The 15480-nt window shown below is 50.2% G+C and overlaps 4 protein-coding genes and 1 pseudogene across 4 annotated transcripts; 3 read left to right on the forward strand and 2 right to left on the reverse strand.

Moving 5' to 3' along the window:
* Nucleotides 1-875: 875 nt before the first annotated feature.
* SAPIO_CDS3300 lies at nt 876-1570 on the forward strand (annotated as a pseudogene; the record flags this gene model as incomplete).
* Nucleotides 1571-2264: 694 nt separating this feature from the next.
* On the forward strand, nt 2265-3933 carry SAPIO_CDS3301 (uncharacterized protein; the record flags this gene model as incomplete). Its single annotated transcript, XM_016786120.1, has 3 exons — nt 2265-2420; nt 2477-3389; nt 3470-3933. 3 exons carry the CDS (start codon nt 2265-2267, stop codon nt 3931-3933), a joined length of 1533 nt encoding a protein of 510 aa, XP_016644126.1.
* A 311-nt stretch (nt 3934-4244) lies between these two features.
* Nucleotides 4245-5824, reverse strand: SAPIO_CDS3302 (uncharacterized protein; the record flags this gene model as incomplete). Its single annotated transcript, XM_016786121.1, has 8 exons — nt 4245-4690; nt 4765-4912; nt 4973-5042; nt 5112-5169; nt 5236-5267; nt 5330-5364; nt 5599-5724; nt 5777-5824. 8 exons carry the CDS (start codon nt 5822-5824, stop codon nt 4245-4247), a joined length of 963 nt encoding a protein of 320 aa, XP_016644127.1.
* A 1391-nt stretch (nt 5825-7215) lies between these two features.
* SAPIO_CDS3303 (Mannan polymerase complex subunit MNN9) lies at nt 7216-8367 on the forward strand (the record flags this gene model as incomplete). The annotated part of the gene is made up of 2 exons (XM_016786122.1): nt 7216-8274; nt 8347-8367. The coding sequence occupies 2 exons, from the start codon at nt 7216-7218 to the stop codon at nt 8365-8367; spliced, it is 1080 nt and encodes a 359-aa protein (XP_016644128.1).
* Nucleotides 8368-9177: 810 nt separating this feature from the next.
* SAPIO_CDS3304 (uncharacterized protein) lies at nt 9178-9784 on the reverse strand (the record flags this gene model as incomplete). The annotated part of the gene is made up of 2 exons (XM_016786123.1): nt 9178-9503; nt 9610-9784. 2 exons carry the CDS (start codon nt 9782-9784, stop codon nt 9178-9180), a joined length of 501 nt encoding a protein of 166 aa, XP_016644129.1.
* Nucleotides 9785-15480: the final 5696 nt, after the last annotated feature.

The raw sequence follows: 15480 nt of genomic DNA on the forward strand, positions 1-15480 counted from the left end.
AACGGCAACACGACAGGATACATGACTCGAACCCAGGACTAGGTGTTATTTGTTGAATATATTAAAATGATAATATGACACCCTGTTAACCTCAACGAAGAGTCGGGCTTTCTCCTCGTCTCGGCTTGAGAGCTGTAACTTCGAGCCGTAAGTGAAAGGCGAAGAACATGTCAGGACAAAAAAGCAATTCTCTCTTCCAGCACAGAAAGCAAAGGAAAAGTAATGATCATGGCAACAGAAAAGAAAAGAAAAGAAAAGAAAAAAAAAAGAAGTAAAAAAGAGGAACGCGCAAAGAAGAGGGTAAGATAATATTCTCGGAAGGAGCAAAAATATGATTGACTCTCCCGAACCTGAATCGAACAGGTGACCCTCTGATTGAACTGTTGCCATTACAGTCAGATGTCATGAACCAACTAGACCATCGGGAGTTGCTGTTGGAGCTATTGGTAATTATCGTTTTATAGAAAGGTTTTCCGGCTGTTTGGACCGTGCGCAGTTGCTCAAAGGCGGCTCGCTCGGCGCTCCTGGTCTTCGATCTGGTTGCTACTTCGTACAATTTGACCGCATTAATGGACCCCTGTCTCTCACCTTTCGCAATAAGCAGTCGAATAGGCTCGTTGAACCTATCAAATCAATATTTGTATTCTTACCTAAAGTATCAAAGTGCTTTTCGCTTTCTGGAATCAACGGAGAGCTTGGCAGGAGTCGCAGTTGCGTAAGAGTCACGTGATCTAATATGAATTCCCACCTTAATTCCTTCATTGTACGAAGTACAAAGGACATGCGATCAAGGGTTGGGACGACGGAGCGGCGACAGCTCAAGCATCTTCCGCCTTGCTCCTTCAACCCAACACCCGCTCCCTCAACTGGTCGAGATGATCCAGATAATAAATTGGTCCAAGAACCCGCTCTCTCCCGACTACCGGGGATCGGGTTCCTTTGCGACCTTTATGATCCTTGGCTGTAAGTGTCCCATATTCCGGGTCTGGACACCAACTCTCAAGAATCTCACTGGCAGAACTAACAACACCCAGCGACGTGTTTTTTCCTAGGAATCCTCTTCGCCTCCTTCCCCTATGACTTCCCCCTCCTATGGTCCGCCGCCCCCGTACCCGACAGCTACTACGACATCCTCGAAACCCACCTCCGTTGGATGCACCAATCTCCACCGCTCATCAGCCGCGTCCTCAACATCATCACGAGCGTCGGATTCCTCGGCTTCGCTATAAAGCTCTACCGCCCGGCCGCGCTCAACTTCCTCTTCGACGGCGCCGGTCTGCTCCTCTACTTCATCGGCTGGGCCATCTGGGTGCGCAGCATCGTCAAGCGTCTGCGCCTCGTCAGCTGGGGCCAGTGGCCCGAGGAGGAGGACGGCGTGACGGTCAGCCGCAAGGATAACGTCAAGTTACTTGCTATTAGCAATACGATCCTTGCCCTTGTGCTGGTCGGCGTGCTGGTCTTGCAGGTTAGCCAGTGGTATGCTGAGTCTAAGGAGATTCAGGACCTCAAGATGTCGGATAATACACCCGCTCTAGAGCGCAAGGTTTCCGGCTCGAACAAGAAGAAGTAATGATGGACGTGGGTATTAAAAGGGTTTCGTTTCTGGGATTTGTGTGTTTCCATCAGGTTTTAAGAGGGGGTGGGTGGCTAGAAAAGCATACGCAACAGATTATCCTCTGGTTGGCATTATTCCTCATTACGTCCCGTCACTCCTACAGCTATTTCTGCGACATAGATCATCCTATTTTGATTCGCAATGATTGTATTAGTCTCCAAGAAACCATCCATGTATATAGCGGCCTATTTTCCGTGCATTGGCGAGCTCCATACCTTACAACAACCATGCCCTACAACGGAGCAACGGGCCTCCACCCGGCATCGCCCGTTTCTGTTCATAAATAATAATAATTCTACAAAATATTGACAGTCTTTTCCAATCGTCCCCGGACGTTCCGGAAGTCGGAACAGCTCTCCAGCATTCTTCTTGAGGCGCCCTCCTCAAGCAGGGGGCCCTTTGGCTCTGACAATGCTTCCGGCATGGTGCATCAGTGCACGTACAGTGCGAATTGTCTATACAATTGGCGAGACTGTTGAACGAAGCTCATCGCTCATATCATTTCTGGCTCGTTTCTTCGTGTGATCTTTCATTTGATTTTTTCCTTCTTCTTCAAACAAACGAATTGGTGTATAAGGAGGTTTTATTTTATGTATAGATTTCTCGCATTGATTCCCTCCCGGATGAGAGATTCCTCGATCCCTTCATCATGTCGTCGCGAATAATTAGTCGAGCTCTCAGAAGCAGCATCTGCAACCGTCATATCTCATCAACGCTTAGGACACAATTAAGATCATTGTCGACAATATCCGTGTCCGATGACCCATCTAAATTCACCCTGAGAGTTCCCCCGAACTCGAGCACGGTGCGTTACCCCGTAGCGTAAGATATTCTCGACGGCGAGGGCTAAACAGGTACTAGGAAACGGTGCTCGAGCAGCTACGGCACCTCAGAGAGCAAAAGATCCACGTGCCCGCACTCTCTTACGAGGCCGATTCCGCGGTGGTTCTCGCTACGCCGACTTTTGCGCGGTGGCTGATGAACGAGCCCTTCATGGCCTCTCTCCTGTCCTCTTTCACTCAGCGTGACATCCAAGTGCTTGCCGCCGTGGTCGACGACCTGCCTCCATCAAGTCCGTTCGGGGCACCGGCGGCTGGGTTCTCAGTCATGCAAGGGTCAGTAGAGGAGATGCTCCCGGCCTTCAGCTCCCAGCCAGTCCTCTACAGGGGTCGAGGTATCCCGCAACGCGGGAGTCTCGCCTTTACCCTCCCTGGCGCTGCTCCCAAAACGAAAAACCTCTCCGTGACATTACCTCTCGCAAACACCATCTTCCAGAATGGCCTCGAGTCAACCCTTTTAGCATCAAGCTGGACTGCCCAAGGCGAAGGAGCCCTGACGCTATCCAGCGTGGCCGAAAAAAATGAGCATGAGATTGTGCTCCCCACACCCTTGACGACGACAACTCCCAGACTATCAGTTCCGCTTATACCCGTTACGCCCCCGCGCAAGATCCTTGGATGTCTAGGAAATATCCTTAGCGTGATAGAGGTTGATGGATCACCCGTTCCAGCGTCGACCGAACTCGAGGCCAAGGTTCAGGAAGTATATGACAGCCGCTTCGCCGCAGACAACCTCAACACCTCCGGCATGCCAGTCGATATATGGGCTTTGATATCAACCCCCGCGGCCTCGTTAACACCCTTTCTGCTAGAGACGATGAAGAGTTTTGAAAAGGCTAAATTCGACGGGCCCGAGGAGGAAGCCACTGTCGGCTACAAGAACGCCAAAGCCGCCGCAGAGCTACTAATGTCCGGTTTCCGACTCTATCGAATCAGTGAGAAACATCCCTTCTCCCGAGGACGCCTCTTATGTTTGATTGCCTACATTATTGCTAACCTTTTCCCTTTTTCTCAGCAAGCGGTGGCGGTGGCTGGGATAAACGTCGAGGACGACTCTCCCTCGACGCAGAGTGGGCCTCCTCAGACTCGAGCGAGGACGACCTCAACATGATCCTCAACTCCGCCGACGATTCGGGACCTGCTATCCTCCAGCGCGGTGTGGTCTCGCCCGGCTCCTACGTCCAGTTCGTAACGGCCCCGAATGTCGGAGACTTCGCAACCTCTATAAACCCGGCCTCGTTCCCCGGATCTATAGTCGTCGGAACATCGTCGTCCCTGCACGATGGTGTCCAGGCCCCGGTAGATGTAGGAGGAGATGCCGCCTCCTGGGTTTGGGGCCATTTTGGAGCCCTGTCGAGGAAACACATGTTCGTTTCAGAGAAAGGTGAGCCGAGCAGGGCTGGCTCAGATCAAGAGAGTGTCAGTCAGCCAAGGGTGCGGACAAAAGTGGACAGCCCATACTCATACGTGACTTTGTAACATATATTTTTCTTTGCTGCCAAGTTGTAATAGGTGGTGTAGCTTGAGGCAGAGTTCTTTGACAAGCTCTTTCATATGTACAATCAACCAACTGAATATATAGATGGACCACTGATCAATGGCATGAAAGCATCAATCAACAAATCACTGAGGAACTGTTGTTGTATTTTTACATGTGGAAGAGTGTATCGTTTAACGCTATCATAACATTTATGGCCGACCAGTGCCCCTAAACTGCCTTCTATCCGCCCTGTTATACCCCTGTGTTTCTTACTTCCCCACCACCACGGTCTGTTTGTCCTGGAGCCTGTTCACTCAATCATGTCGATATCATCAATATGTTCAGAATGAGCAGTTGCCGCGGATGACTGAGCAGCTTGCCCAGCGTTGAAGTAATCGTCCATCTCGGCATCTAGCTCCTCCTGGGTTTTCCTAGGACGACCACCCGATCTCTGGCCGCCACGGGTATCTTGGTCTCGGGGGGCATCACGTCGTGCTCCGGGTCTACGGCCACCACCTCGTCGCGGGCGCATAGGACTCCTGGAACGGCTACCGCTTCCCCCGGGAACGTATCTGTCGATGCCTTTCCTCGCCGCTTCCTCCTCGAGACGACGAATTGGAGAAAGGGACCGATCTCGGTCTCCCGGCGCAGTGATTCTTTCGGCAAGAGGACGACTAGGCATCACGGCGGTATCGAAAGGGTTGCGCCTACTCCGGCCGGCATCGCTTGGTAACAGTGTCAGACGGATCGGTTGACCTTGTCAGAGAATTCGAGTCAGTACGATGTAATAAATAGGATTCGGACATTCCCAGCCCAAAATGTCGACCTACCATTAGCATTCGCGCCATCGTATTCTCGGATCGCTGTGACAGCATCATCTCGGTATTGATACGTGACGAACGCGACACCTTCCGAACGCCCTGCTCGATCGTAGCAAAGATTAAACCTAGCGACTGGCCCTATCTTGCTAAAGAGATCCTACAGCACTGTGAGCAGACGGAAACGAAATATCTAGAATCCGCGCAAATTGGGCCGTACCTCGAGCTCGCCTTCACTTAGGTCATAGTGGATGTTCTCAACACGGAGCTTTGCACCACCTTGTGAATCGCTACGATATCCCACTAGTTAGACGGTGCGTGAACGGAAGAAACGGGAACTCTCATGGGCCTCGCTTTACCTTGATGCGGTATTCGCCGGTTCGCGTCGGCGGCGAGGAGCGGGTGCGTGACGATAGTCTAAACGAAGTCAGCCGCCGTGTGCTGTCGGTGGATTCGAGATTCGTAGTGGGGATCGTAGGCTACCTTGTTCTTCAAACTTGTCATGAACCCATTCGCTGGAAAATGTTAGAGCAACAGCAGCCTGGGAACTAAAATCTGATGGTAAATATCAACTAACCTATCGATATTCCTAGGCTCGTCGCGATTATATGACTACGTAGCGAGTGCGGGGGGTTCTGTTAGCTGGAGAAGTGCCTCCTTCCTCAACCCAGGATGCCGTTCATCACATTCGAGGAGACCCGTATTCCGAATCGACTCATAACTTGAGCATACGAGATCATTGGAAAGGTGGAGAGCAGCTCGAAGAAGAAGTGGGAGGTTTCATGGCTCCGGAAGTAGTTGGAATATGGGTGCAAAGCGTAGAGCATCGATGTATTCGAATCGTACCTTTCTAACGCCGTCGCGAGGATACGAATCCTGACGGTCTCGATCTTGTCTTCGACCTGGCCTGTTACCGCCGCCGGTCCGTCTGTTTCTATTCGAGGGCTGCCCAAGCTCAGGGTTAGCAGACCGCTAGTGAGATGTGCACTCGGAGAGTATCAGTAGGGATGTGCCCATCACTTACCTTTTCCTCTAGAAGCTCGTCAAGGCTACGATCGAGTTTATCAGACATGGTTAATGGCGCGCTCAATGGGGGAAGTAGAGGTGTTCGGAAGTTCGTATTTGGGCTCGGAAGAATGTGTCTTGCTGTCGGAGACGCCTGTCAGGCCCGAACGATGATGACCAGGCTACGAATAGATCGAAAGTGGGTGGGTTTCACTGGTTGCAATGGGTGTTGCTAGCTTGTCCTAGTGTAAAGTGTTTGGGCGTCGTCGTGCATCAACAGAAACAATGCGACCTCGATGGGGCACGGTATGAGCCATGTTTGGCAGAGCCCCACCTCTCGGTTTTGACAGTTGATAACAGCTGACATTCTAAAAGATGGTCGACGAGTCACTACTTCGTATCTCGCACCCTTTTTGGCACTTGATTAAGAAACACATGCTCCGGTCGCTAAAGTATCTTGGTGTCGTTGGACTAGCCCGCCCCGATCCGTGAGTTTTTTAAGCGCATCTTGAGGTGGCAATAATGGCTTGTCTTGTCTCCCTGGAAGGGAAGACAATCTTAACATGCTAGTTTACACGACAATCTCGATCAAAAGTTGGCTTCATCCTCACAAGTTTCGAGATTGACTGGGAAGGTGCTAATATTAGGAGCACAGCCAATCAGCCAATCAGCCAGGAGATACCCTTGTACCCAGTGTCGATACGGGAAAATCCACCCCTATGGTGATGCAATTCACTTCATATATACCATCAATTGATCTGTACTTCGTACTGCTTGTGAACAGTGTGGGCGAAATAAGTACCTTTAACTTAAACTTGAGCTGGCCTAATTCGAGCAGACAAGGGGAATGCAAAAGTTCAATGTACAGATCGACAGTGACCGAACTGTGAAGTACGCGTAAAAATACCTCCGGTTGTGTACCTCGTACTTGGTAAGAGTAGCGCAAGTCTGAATTATTACCGGGGTTCGAGGATTCAATCAATTCCAAGTCCAATTGATGCGATCCTTGCTCGGTACATGTACCGTGTGCTGCTGTGCTACCAGCCCCGGAAATCCCATTGAACTTGATCTTGGTGCTATTTTTCTATTTTCTTGGCATTCACCCCCTTAAGCTACCTGCACCACTTTTCTAAAATCACAGATTAGCTTTTCGACATTCTCTGCATACTTCATAGTCGAACGACGTGTGAATTATCCGGCTCATCCAAACGCAGGGAATTGTTCACGAATCGCACAGTTCGACGGCCGGGCTTGGAAACCCTTGTGCTTTCCTCCAGCGAAATTACTCGCTATCTCGTGCCAGCAGCAAACCCGACTCCTATCCAAGATCGTGTTCCCGATGACTGCGATTGCCACCGTGGTTACTACGTCGAGGTAGCCAAAAGGAGTCCTCTGCAGCGACATCGAGACACGTCGATCCAGCCCGGTGATTTCTTTGCGCTACCGAAGGTGTAAAGTATGGCTCGACCTCTAGGGGCCGTTCGTTTGAAGCGGACGAATTCAATCACCCTCATCATCGGTGCCGCCACATTCATCTTCATCTTTTTCTTCTTCTTCTTCTCGCCCTCCTCCCAAACCGTCAACCAATCCACGCAAAATTCCGCCAAGCGATCATCGAAAGGCATACCCGCGAAGGCGCCGCCCGTTACCGTCTATAACCTGAATAATGTTACCATCACGAACGATCCGGTCACTCATCGCGAGTCCATCCTGATTTTGACACCCATGACGAGATTCTACCAAGAGTACTGGAACAATCTTATGAAGCTTTCGTATCCCCACGAGCTGATAACTCTCGGTTTTATACTGCCCAAGACGAAGGAGGGAAATGCTGCAACCGCAGCCTTGCAGAAGCAGGTCATCAAGACTCAGAAGGGGCCGGAGAAGGATCGGTTCCAAGGCGTCACCATCCTCAGGCAGGACTTTGATCCTGTTCTTTCATCTCAGGATGAGAGCGTGAGGCACAAACTAGAGCATCAGAAGGCTCGCCGCGCCGTCATGGCAAAAGCGAGAAATTCCCTCCTATTTACCACCCTAGGAGCCTCGACGTCATGGGTTCTCTGGCTCGATGCCGATATTGTCGAGACGCCTCCCACCCTCATTCAAGACCTAGCTCTACACGATAAGCCCATTATTGCGCCAAACTGCTTCCAGAGGTTCATCAATCCCGAAACCGGAAAGCTGGACGAGCGAGGCTATGACTTCAACAATTGGCAAGATAGTGAAACCGCCCAGAAACTCGCGGCGGAGATGGGACCCGACGACGTTCTCTTTGAAGGCTATGCCGAGATGGCGACGTATCGGACTCTGATGGCCCGCGTGTCCGACGGAGGTGACATTCACACTGAAATGCCCATCGACGGCGTCGGCGGAACCACTCTTCTCGTCAAGGCCGACGTCCACCGAGATGGTGCTATGTTCCCCCCGTTTGCTTTCTACCACCTAATCGAGACGGAGGGTTTCGCCAAGATGGCGAAGCGGTTAGGGTGGCAAGCCACTGGTTTACCAAACTACAAGGTATGCGCTCAGATTTGAATTTTTTATTCAACCTCGAGTTTCGTGCTTCGAGCTCTAACAACGCAAACCCAGGTTTACCATTACAACGAGTAACGGTTATGACGCGTGCGATTTTAGCGCTCGTAGAGTACACGACCCTTATCTCGCGTTCTCTATTGTCTTTCGATACGGGGTTTGCCATGATAAATTTCCTTATCTATAATTGCTTTCGCATAAAAGCGGTGTCCAGATGTCCCGCCGTCCTAGGCAACAATGCCGTATTGGCCTGCCTTGTGGATGGATGATGACTGTGACCGGAGAAGAAGAGAAAATGCAAAAAAGGCTTCCGCGAAGTTGAGATACGTAATGTACGGATAAGGAGTCATGAAGTTTGCTATGAAAAGAGGGATGTGGCCGGAAGGCGTGGCGAAAACAGCAACAAACAATAGGGGAGGGCAGCACCGGTTCTCGTGAAGCAAATGGTTATGGTCACTGCGTTGGTTTTGATTATAGAAGGATCCATTGTTTTTTGTTTTCAGTTTCCTTTTCTTTTCCGCTCTGATAGAGGAGCCTAGGAAGGCGTCTAGGGGCAAGATTATGGACATGGTAGCATGGTGGGTTGAGTTTTTTTTGACACCCCAAAGCTCATCTTTGTAAGATCATTTTGAAACTAGATATTCCGTGAGTTGAAAAAGAGAGAGAGAAAAAATATGAACCACATTCTGGTTGTCCCGAGTTGATAAAACCGACGCTCGTCTAACTATGTCTCATGGTGCACCGTGTTCCATGAACCATTCTCATGGGTTGGATATATAGACGCAACAGTACTCCAAAGCTTTCCCTGACGCCAACAGATGCAATGAAATCCTTCGGCATATACACAAAAAACCTCCCCCCTATCCTTTCCAATCCACTGGCTAACCTCTAAGGGCCATCATACCTGCCTTCCTCCCCTTTACACCAGAGCTCCACAAGCGCCTTCCCGCCGACAGCATCGCCCCCCCTCAGCAAGGCGGCGACATCCACATTGAGAGGGCTCTCGGTCTCCGGACAGGAGAGGAGCATTCGAATAGCGCGGACGACCTCGAGGATCGTGTACGTTGGCGTCCATGCCGTCTTGAGCAAGTCGAGGCATATCTCGCCCGTTGCGAGCGCAATGTTCGGATGAACAATGGGCGTGACGAACTCGACCTTGGGAGGCTCAATGGGATAAGACGCAGGGATCTTTATCGTAAGAAGCCAGCGACCCTCTTTTGAAAGGGGAAATGTTTTGCGTCATGTTAGTGTGAGGTCTGAGGTGAGATGAGAGAGAAGGATATGCGTGTGCGAGTATTCGCAGCACAGGGGTTTACGAACCGTCATAGCCACCTCCTACGCCCTTGCCATTTATCACCGCCTCCCAGGTGAGGAGATCCTCATCGTTCGGCGGCCCAAGGCGCTCGATACCGGTCTCATCCTTCGATTCCGCAGCCCACCTCTCAAGTTCCTTCAGGAGCCTCTTGGCAGCACTTCTTGAGGATGCGCCGGACATTTGAGATTTGAGCGTGATGCGAGAGATGGATGTGTGTGTGGGGGTTTTGTTTATTAGAAAATTGAGGGCTGTTGAGGCCCCGATTCGAGCTACGTTAAAATGAAGCTTACGGGAGATTCGACTTGTTTCCGTTGAGATGAAGAGAGTTGAAGTCTTTGGGTTTCATTCAGCCTCAAATCAGTTGCGATGAGAAGCTGAGCTACGAGTTTATGTCATGAGCTTGGGAGCTGCACCGCACGTCTTCATGCGCCGACGAATGACGACCGCGAAACGGACTTGTGCTCACCAGCCGAGGCTTGACGGTTGTATTTGGCAGCTGGCATCAGCCGACATATGCCAAGACGTGTTAATCTCGAGACTGGCCTTTGCGAGATCCCATCAGGATCCATCAAGATCCTTTCTTTTTTCCCTTTTTAAATTTCAGAATATTTTAATATTTTAAGATCGTTGCTACTTGTACTTCGCACTAGGAAACAGCGTAATATACCTTAGTAGGTTCTTCCGTTTCTGTTCTTGAGAGGCCGGCTTCCATATCTTTCGTTTACAAGGCCAAACAAAGGAAAGAAAAGAACACAGAACAAGCTCAAGATTAAGCCGAGTCAATCGCCACGTTTCCAGGAGGTAAGCATGGTGGACCCTGGTTCTACCCAGCACCTCATTGGCGCTGACCACCTAGCGTTCATCCCTTGAGCGCTCCATTTAACCTCGCCTCGGCGTCTCTTCCTCCTGCTATTAGTCCCAGGGCCACGATCAAGGAACTTAAAAAGTCTAGCTATTTAGTGCTTAGACTTGCAGAGGTGAGAGTAGGCAATCGTAATCGCCGTCGTATTTTATGCAAGTCAAGGCAATCGTCCAAGACATTCGGAAATTGCCAATGTCCGCTGGCTATCGTCAAGAGCAGCTAATGGTCGGCAGGTCGCGTTCATGAAGCTCATCATATAAAGTTCGCCAATATTAGTAGTAATAATTTGGGCTGTGCATGCGCTATTTGATTTGAAAGGCACCTTTTGTTTTCTCTCTTTTTGTTTAATGAAACCACAAAGCAAACAATCCCAAGTGCTCTTCAGCGACTGCCTGTTAATACTTTCCACAATGACGCAAAAAAGGAAATTGATGTTCCTTGGATGTCGTACATTGGTTCAACCCTGCCCCTGGGTCTCTCTTCAGCGCCCAGAAACGAACTCTCGGGACGACTCCAGTCGAGGAGCCCGGTTTGCTGGGTACTTTGTACGAAGAAGTAAGGCGTTCAGCTCGAGAGAGTTTATACCGCCCCATATTGCTAGGCAGCAGTGTGAGACTGATCTCGGTGGTGCCATCTCACAAGTGTTTTATTGTCAACACTTTTCTGTAACAGCACCTGCAGCATTCATCGTAAAGGCTTGGCCTTCTAGGTTATTTGGTTCTTTCTTCCGGTTTCTTCTCCTTCTTTCCTCTCCCTGCGTTTACCGTTTGATCGAAGATCAGATGAACCCGGAAATATTGAAAGCGGATCCGGTATTAAGTTGTGGACACTACAAAGCAGACACGGGAAGCAAGACGTTTATTTGGTGACGGTACGTATTTAATTACTCGTATTTTTAGATCGACATTACCGTCTCGAGATGGAGGCATTGACCACATCCCGGTTTCACTCCCAGTTCGTCAAGGGCGGTTCCGCTACTTTCCCTCACTTGGATAAGACAGTCAGATTTTCTCAAAATGGAATGACTTCGATAACAAGGAAAAAGAGGACGTCAAAGATTCTTCAAAGGACCATTTGCCGAGTCTTGGTTCAGGTCAGATGCCCCTTTCTACTGCGTAGGCACCACCAAACCTCCACTACTTCCATGTGCTGTATCACCTCTTGGGTTGCATCGCCGTGAGACCACATGAGACGGTATTCGAGCTCCCGTTGGTAGGAGTTCTGGATAAATGTTGACGCAACGTTGGAGATTTTCAGCCGAGACGCATCATGGAACTCGTCCTGACGACATATATTCCTTCGTCGACCGGGTTCGCCGGTTTCTGGCGAGCACATCACCGAGAGCATATTCCCCATGGACCCGGTTGCTTAGAAAAATACGCGTAGTGTATAGTAACCCCCACTGTCAACGGTTTATTTCGAGGAACTGGGTGGTGGTGGGCACTAATATCGCCCTATACGACTGTGATAAACTTGCGGTGTACGGCGCGGGCGGAGCATTATTCGTCAGTGGAGATCGGCTCTTTACTACAGTATCAAAGTTAAAAAAGAGAGAGCTCTGGGCAGTGCGGGCGCTGGCGGGTGATCCGTCTTTAGCGATATGAACTTTAGATATTAGGTTGGACAACCCTTTCGAAAAGATGGGATGAATCCCGGTAATCGTGGGTAGTATTGCCTGTGCTCTACGGGCTGTCAGATATTATCGGGCAATCTGCTACCTTCCTCGTCCGTTTAGGCGAACAGACGTCACTTCACATGTTACTCGCTCGCGTAAACGGATCCTGCAGGAGAGGCCAAAAAAGAAAATAAAGGGGAAATGTAAGAAAACAAGGAGAAAAAAGAAAGGGGACCAGCAGCCCTGAAAATTCGGATTGCGACGTCCGTTCCTTCGCAGGATGAGGGAAAAAATTGCTGATCGTCCACATCTGGCGCTTGCCTTTTAGCCGGACGATGAGGATATCGGAAAGCGCGGTATGTTCCTCGGTGCATGTTTTGCTTTTGTATCGATCAGACCAGGCCGGACCATGGCAACAGCTCGCCTCTCAACGGTCTCCGGGTTAGCGTTGCGCGGGAGACGGATAACTACGAATTACGCGGTAACTACAAAAGCCCCCGACACCTCACAAGAGCCGTTTTTTGCGTGTACCCAGAAGTAGCGTAAATACGCCATCGGTAACAGCGCAGTGCTGTGCTCTGTTTGCCACCTCGCAGATGCATTGGTTCATCCGTGCGCAATCCATCGAAAGTCAAGAGAGGCCTTCGCAGCACTGTCATTGGGTCGATAGGGACGAGGCGCAACAGAGGGCGGCCACACCTTTTGAACGCATTCGGACGGATTATTGCGCTGGTCCACACCACCAGCATGATTTCTCCTGAACGTGTGCAGATAACCGTGAAGGGTGGGAAAGGGTGGGGTTGAGGCAAGAATCAATTCGTCGATGGGTGGATTGTGCTCCCGCAGTTGCCTTCTTGGGAGGGATATATCGATGTCGCATCACGGGTCGATGTGCTACGCAAACCGTAAGGCACAAGGGGAAAAGGAAGACAGATCGGCATCATCTGGCGGCTCTGTCGTCGGGTTAACAAGCCTCTATGGTGTTGACTTTGCTGAAAGGAAATCCAACTGCCAAGTGTACTTCGTACATTCTCTTGGAGTTATTTCCGTCTGCGGAGCGCGTACTACGGTCCCGCAGATAATGAGCTAACTGAAACAATTGAGGATGGAGAGAGCCGATGACGTTTACCCAAACAAGGCAAGGCTGGCGAAATACGAAGACCAATGGACCTGTCATGCGAGCTTCGAGGGTCATGGAGTCTGCAGAGCCCTAGGCACAGTGGAGGGTTTGCTGACGGTCATTACGGAGGGGCCTTTACCGGTGCCACGCCCTCCCCCATAATACTGCACAAGGACACTACTAAACTAGGACACTACTCTGTATGTTCGTAATCCTCCGTGGCGCGTGGGGTCATGGGTAGCGTTCTATCGTGTAGTGTACCTATGTACAAGCAACAATTGAATTGATCAACTTGAACGAGGTAACATTACCATTGACGACCCAAAGGGAACGTTGAAATGCTCTCAAGACCTCACAAGCCAAGTCCCATAAAGTAATCTCTTCGTAAATCTAGTTCACGAAGTGGAGGGCTTATACTGATAGCAGAAGCAATTGAGGGAATCATCACCAACTCCCCGCAACACCCGTGCCGTCAGGGTTCTACGGTCTTTCCAGAACCGGATCGACGACCGTCTGATGTTCGAAATCTCGTCTGGCCTGTACCAACCTGACAGAGGAGTGAGGCCAGGTGCTGTGATTCGCCAGGCTTTTTGATCAATGTGCTCCTGCATTGTCCAGCAGTGAATTGACCGATTGATGTGAATGAAGAGAGTACGCGACTGTAGCGGTACCTGGCGAGGACCCTCGTCCAAGTAGATTGGCTACGAGTACGAATACAGTGCCTCGCACTTTCTCTTTCCTGTTTCGTGGGAAGTACAGTCTCATCGACGGAAATCGTACAGTGTGCGGACCATTTTGGCCCATTTGACCCTGGCTAAGCCAAGACTGCCAGGGGCAGAAGTGTGGGTGAGAAGTGCAACCTTGACCAGGGCTCAACGCAAAGGAGTGGGGAGGAGCTCATGACCAGGGGCGTTCTCCTCCAGCAGGCTACAGACTACGAAGTATGCTTCTGCAAGATGAGTGCAGTAACACCTACGGAGAATCTAATTCGTGATGGTCTCCGAATGCAGTGCGACGGAGTGTTCTAGGATGGGATACATACAGTTGCGCATCGGACGCATTGCCTCGAAACTGGTATCAATGTGTGGCATGTTGTCGGGGAAATAACCAAACTCTTGAGCGGGAGGGAGATATTCCTCTAGAAATTATCGTGTTCGTCGCGAAATACTTCAAGTTGACGATGCCCTGGCCGGCCAGACCCCCAGCAAGGTAGCAGAAGCGGCGCCTCTCGCGGTGAACAGGTCGTCAAACGAGGCGCAGCACGACCGGGCCTGTCTCTATTATTGACGACGTCGCACTTCTCATCCTTCATAGACTCGGTCCTTCCACAAGTCCCGTGGTCCCGAGAAAGAACAAACGAAAATGCACAGGGGGCAAACGCCCCATCAAGTTAAAAAAGTAACGAAGTCAATCGCATATTACCCTGTTGGACCGAAATGTTTCAGGCAGGAGATAGAAAGGGTGGTGATCCGATTTGATGAGAGCACCACGAAAACATCAGCACCCGGAGCATAAGTTTTCTACTTCGTACTTCGTTCTGAGTGATGATAGTTCACGTTCGTAGTCAGTGGTGAAGTGGTATTAGGCACGAAACATTTGGACCCCGTAAGATTAATTTCTGTATTTCTGTATTTTTGTAATCTGATCATTTGATGGTGTCAACCAAAGTCTATCCCCAATGTGGGGGTAGTATTAACATTTCACGGCAATGTCCATGAGGTGCCGAGGCGGGAGATATATGGATATGATCATGAAGGATTGGAACTTGGAACCAGCGGGTGTCCGCATGGTAATGGCGTCAAAAATCTCCTCTTTTGGTCGAAGAGCTAATCACACACTGATCCATACGAAGTGGTCCATACTTTGGACAAGAGGAGCGCTGTGCTATCAAGTGTCTAATTTACCAAACTCCCAAGGCGGTGACCGCAGCTGATATCCCAAATCCATCAAATTCTTTTTTTTTTTTCAACGTAAATGGTGATGAAGTGCTACCGAATCCCACGATCCGCCTTGTTTCGAGGCGGACAACCTCCCTCGCAGGCCGCGTATATAGAAAGTTGCTTAATGCACCATCTATCCGCCCTGGCTGCATCCCGGTTCTCGGGGCTCAAGAAACTACGCCGAATGGTCCCAGACGAACAGCATTCAATGTTGTCCAAATTGACAATATCACATTGAACCGTAATTGATGCCCACAGTTAATAATTACTGGGCTCTTAGCCCCCGTGAGGTAGATGAAAGAGCGCCATATTTAGTGTCTTATTGCAGCTAGTTTTTAA

This window comes from Scedosporium apiospermum, assembly GCF_000732125.1.
Source record: "Scedosporium apiospermum strain IHEM 14462 chromosome Unknown SEQ_SAPIO_0088, whole genome shotgun sequence".
NCBI classification, from domain to species: domain Eukaryota; kingdom Fungi; phylum Ascomycota; class Sordariomycetes; order Microascales; family Microascaceae; genus Scedosporium; species Scedosporium apiospermum.